This window comes from Sinocyclocheilus rhinocerous, unplaced genomic scaffold, assembly GCF_001515625.1.
Source record: "Sinocyclocheilus rhinocerous isolate Xijiao unplaced genomic scaffold, SAMN03320098_v1.1 scaffold878, whole genome shotgun sequence".
NCBI classification, from domain to species: Eukaryota; Metazoa; Chordata; class Actinopteri; order Cypriniformes; family Cyprinidae; genus Sinocyclocheilus; species Sinocyclocheilus rhinocerous.
Window position 1 is genome coordinate 976,264 of NW_015664312.1, and position 5,473 is coordinate 981,736.

Consider the following 5,473-nt stretch of genomic DNA (forward strand, 5'->3'; position numbering starts at 1 on the left):
ACATTACTTACACATGCACTTCTTTCCATCTCTATTACAGCTTAACACTCCTAATACTGCTTGCCCATTTAACAGCCTTTAATGAATCAACATCAACTCATGTCCTTGTCCCGCTCTTTCCTCCACCCCTAATAAAATGGATATACCTCAGACTGGGCAGCTAGACATGCAGCTTTGTGAAGAAAAGAGAGAATCAGTGAAAAGCTCTAAGGTGCTTTTTCCTGAGACATTTACAAATATGATATAGATTAGTGCCTGTTCACTTTTTTTAGCAGCATTGGTTCCAGAAGTATTTTTTTCATAAATTTTTCCCATAGGGATTAAAAAAAAAAAAAAGTATTTGTTAAAGCATTATAAGCCATGAACCAAGCCAACCAGCTGAAGGTGAATCACTACATCACAAACTTTTATTTGAAGCAAAAAAGCATTTGAAAATGAGCTAGATCGACTCGATTACGTCAAGGTCGACGTTGATTACTGCTGAGCTCTTTTGGTGTGATTTGCTTAACACAACTCTCTGATTGGTGGAATTTTCTGGACCGAATTATGGGTAATGTAGTTTTTCATCATGATTTCCACTGTTAAACTTGATTCTAAAAATAATGTGAACAGATGGCTTTAACAAAATCATTTACTGTCGATTAACAACCTCAGAGCTCACAACCCGTCTTTAAAGGTTTATAAGTTGTTGTTAAAAATACATTTTCCTATAGAGAAGAGTTTTTACTTCTGGACTGTTGCACTCGATTAGCGTCACACAGGAACATTTTAATCATCAAAAGTCATTGTTGTTTACTGTCATTTGTGCAAGTTTGTATGAAAATCCAGCTGTGTTTCCACAGACTATAGACAAGAGAGAATACAATAGACAGTATTGCTATGCATAAAAATATACATACAGTGGGTACGGAAAGTATTCAGACCCCCTTAAATTTTTCACTCTTTGTTATATTGCAGCCATTTGCTAAAATCATTTAAGTTAATTTTTTTTCCTCATTAATGTACACACAGCACCCCATATTGTAGCTTAAAGTAACTGGTACAAGATCAAATTGTGTTGAGTGACACTGGGATCACAGATTTTTTTATTTTTTTTATTTATGATTTTAATTCAGTCAAATCAGATCCTTGGCACATCTCTACCAAAGAAAACCAGCATTTTGAAAGCTCAGATAAAAGAATCTGATCATCACCTTGAATGTCTTCTTCAACCCATCCATTTTGCTACTAAACTTGTTCTCTCTCTCTCTCTTCATGACTTGTGTCTGTGCAGCCTCACTCTTCATCTCTCCATTTCCCTCATTCCATCCCACTGACCACCCCTTCATGCCCTCTCCCACAATGCACTGCTGCTTCCTGTCCTCCTCCTCTCATTTCCTCCTATCCCTCTCTGCTGTTGCAGCAGGTAAGGGCACGTGCAAAATGTTACAATCTGTCCCAGTCTGCTGAATCTAATTCGTACTTTTTCTCCTCTTCCATTGGTATCCGTTTGGTTAAGGTGTCTAAAATTAAACCATCACACTGGATCAACTGGATCAAATTATGTTGAGTGACACTGGGATCACTGATTCATCATAGATGTTTTTTTATTTATGATTTTATTTGAGTCAGATCAGGTTCTTGGCACAGCTTCGCCAAAGAAAACCAAAATTTTGAAAGCTCAGATAAAAGAATCTTGAGCATCACCTTGAAGATCTTCTTCAACCTATCCATTCTACTCCATAATCCAATTTGCTCTCTCCCTCTCTCTCTCTCTCTCTCTCTCTTCATGACTTGTGTCTGTGCAGCCTCACTCTTCATCTCTCCATTTCCCTCATTCCATCCCATTGACCACCCCTTCATGCCCTCTCCCACAATGCACTGCTGCTTCCTGTCCTCCTCCACTCATTTCATCCTATCCCTCTCTGCTGTTGCAGCAGGTAAGGGCACGTGCATATTTTACACTCTGTCCCAGTCTGCTGAATCTAATTCTTACTTTTTCTCCTCTTCCACTGGCATCCATTTGATTAAGGTGTCTAAAACCAAACCATTACATGTGAAGCACTTTATAAAGGAGATACAGGGAGAAACAGTGAGTTCTTCCCATCTGGTGAGTGTTCTCTCGTCACTCAGCTAAGTTAGGAAATATAATTACAGTGGAGAGGGATTTAGTGTAAGTGTTTTGACATCTGGCATGCTGGAGGTCACCGGCTTAGGCAATCTTCTAAATAATTGTAGGTTAGTTATCATTACTGTATGCTCAGAGTGCGGCTTTATGACATATTGAATGGGATTTAATTTGTGGTTACAGTTAAGCAGTCGCAGAACGTCTCATTTTAGGCATCAGAGCGAAACCCAGATCCCCCAGTCGGAGGAAAACAGAAACTTTAACGCACTGCTGCTTCCTGTCCTCCTCCTCTCATTTCCTCCTATCCCTCTCTGCTGTTGCAGCAGGTAAGGGCACGTGCAAAATGTTACAATCTGTCCCAGTCTGCTGAATCTAATTCGTACTTTTTCTCCTCTTCCATTGGTTTCCGTTTGGTTAAGGTGTCTAAAATTAAACCATTACATGTGCAGCATTTTACAAAGGAGATACAGGGAGAAACAATGAGCCCGTCCCATCTGGTGAGTGTTCCCTTGTCGCTCAGTTACAGTAAGTTAGGAAATATAATTACAGTGGAGAGGGATTTAGCCTAAGTGTTTTGACATCTGGCATGCTGGAGGTCACCGGCTTAGTCAATCTTCAAAATAATTGTAGGTTAGTTATCATTACTGTATGCTCAATGACATATTGAATGGGATTTAATTTGTGGTTACGGATAAGCAGTCGCAGATTGTCTCATTTTAGCCATCAGAACGAAACACAGATAGTTTAAAGAAACTTTAGAAACTTTAAAGCACCTGATAAGGTATCATGGATAAACAGAATAAATGACTCGAGACATTGAATTATTAAAAATAAATACACACTCAAGGTATATTGGCATTACCACTTAATTTCCAGTGATTGTACAGTCTGTTATGAGTTATTCCTTCCTTATCAGACACTAAATAAATTTATCTTAAGTACCAAAGGTGTCTGTGAATAGGGTATTTTCTTACAGTGGCTCAATCAGTGACTGAAAAACTTTGACACTATTCTGTATGAATGCAGCATCACACAGTGTAATGTCCAAGACCAGTGAGCAAAAATTACTTAGCGATACTTTAATAATATTAGAGCGTAATCTCCAATTTAAAGTGCAATTTAATTTTATTCTACATATAATCAAAATCTTCATAATTCTGTTGTCTAATCTGTCTCTCCATCTCTGCCCTGGACAGACCAGTTCTTCCTCTATCCATCCTCATCAATCTAACTCCATAACATTTCACCCCATCCCAGAATGCACTGCTCCTCTCCATCTTTCCTTTACATTCTCCTCTGCTTCCTCATTAAGGTATAGCAGTGATTTTACCTTTAACACACTTCCTGTTTGTCTTCAATAATTCTCAGGCCTTTCAGAGTCATTTATTATTAACATATTGAGTATCACTCTCCTCATGTCTCTTTTAAAGCAGTAAATTAAAGCCAGAAATACTTTATGGCATAAACATGCAAGGAGAAGCAAAGAGTAACTCTCAGATGGTGAGTGTTTGTCAGGATAATTGTTTGATTAATTGATTGAAAGTGAAAAGTTTGCCCACAAATGAAACTGCTATTGTTATTTACTCTCCCTCATGTCGTTCCAAACCTGTATAGCTTTATTTCTACCATGGAAGAAATGTCTCGCATGTCTCAGAGATTTAAGAGTTTCAGTGAAGAAGGACTTTAAGATGTAATAATTACTTTTAAAACAATATTCACTCAGAAATTGCTAGTAAATTTCACAAGTAATTTAACAAGTAACATTGAATTATGCATGAAATTTTGAAGTATAAAAACTGAAATAGCATTTTCTTGTAAAACATACTCCAATAATCCTACTTTTATGGTACTTTGGTATTATCATTTTTGGAGTTTGAAAGACCAAATAAAACAAGAATGCTTTCTTGGAAAGAACCAGCTTGGGAATTTCTCCTTTTGAGTTCCATGGTAAAAAGAAAGTCATACAGTTTTGGAGCATTATTCATTTTTTGGGTAAATCTTTCCTATAACTTAACCAAAGATGATCACAACATTTGCTGCAATAAACTCTCAAATCTACATTTCAGTCTGCCACCAGCAGTAGCACAACATCCTTTACTGTAAGAAAACAAACAGTCGTTCCTCAGTCAAATGGAGACTCGTATGCTCCCAAACAGGTATATGACCATATCTGCGGAATGACACTTATCCACAGTCTCTCAGGACTCGCATGATGTGCAGTCTGTCTGGAATGAGTCTTCCGGGAGATTGTTGGCATGTTGTAGGCAGGACTGGAGAGCACTGATCAGGGCGGCAGCTCTCTTTGATGGACTGTCTCTCTTCACATGGTTGGTTTTCTAATGAGAACGTGCCAGTGTAACACACACTTGGCTGTAAGCAGCCATACATTCCAGCTGACCACAGGGAGAGAGAGCATTCCAAAAGTCCTCTCTTCCATTGCCAGATGCCTGACCTGAAACTCTAGCTCCACCCACTGAACAGTTCAAAAGTGACTGGATCATTACATAATCGTCTCAACATAGGAGTTTTTCAAGTTTCACGGGATGCTTTTAGAAGTATCTCAGGAATGACCGACAACCCTCATTGTGAGCTAAAAGGCATGGGCTCAGTTCTAAAAACCTAATAAGATGCCTACATTCTACAGATGCAATCCAGGCATGAGTGAATAATGTGACTCCAGCTACATTTCTGCAAAAGCATACCTGTGCATGCATTTCACTGCAGTTTCCAGCTGAAATTAACTTGAGGCAGTAAAAGACCAACAAAATTTGTTCCTATTTATACAAATTATGATTACAGGGGAAGGTTAAAAAGGTACAGGGAAAAAAGTTTTTTAGGTGGTTACTTACACAATAATATTTTATAACTTCAGTATACTTTTACCACAGTACCTGATTTGTAAATTAAAACATTTTGACTTAAAGGGGTCATATGATGCGATTTCAAGTTTTCCTTTCTCTTTGGAGTGTTACAAGCTCTTGGTGCATAAAGAAGATCTGTAAAGTTGCAAAGACTAAAGTCTCAAATCCAAAGAGATATTCTTTATAAAAGTTAATGATAAGGTATCATGGCACCATCTAAACTTCCTGTTTTGCCTTTTCTGTGACTATTTGGAAAGGTAAACCAACATGTTTTCATGTTACTGTATATAGACAGCGTTTCTGTTTTTTTCAAGGTACTGTATGGAAAGTATATTTTTCCACTGTAAAAAGTTTAACACCTAAAAGAAAAGAATGATTACATTTGAAAAATAGACAGTTTACTAAATACTTGGTGGTGTAACAAACTAGTTCTATAACATAATTCTAGGTAAAAAAAAACAACAACATAGAATTGTGTATATATATATATATATATATATACACA

The 5,473-nt window shown here is 37.4% G+C and overlaps 1 protein-coding gene across 1 annotated transcript in view; it reads left to right on the forward strand.

The window, feature by feature from the left end:
* Positions 1-2,373: 2,373 nt before the first annotated feature.
* The window catches only part of LOC107730067 (protein-methionine sulfoxide oxidase MICAL2-like), a gene marked incomplete at its 5' end in the record, with an annotated part of 9,380 nt that continues 6,280 nt past the window's right edge, over positions 2,374-5,473 (forward strand). Inside the window, one exon of the mRNA XM_016540800.1 lies at positions 2,374-2,433. Within this exon, the coding sequence (XP_016396286.1) occupies positions 2,374-2,433 (60 nt within the window). The remainder of the gene's footprint in view (positions 2,434-5,473) is intronic.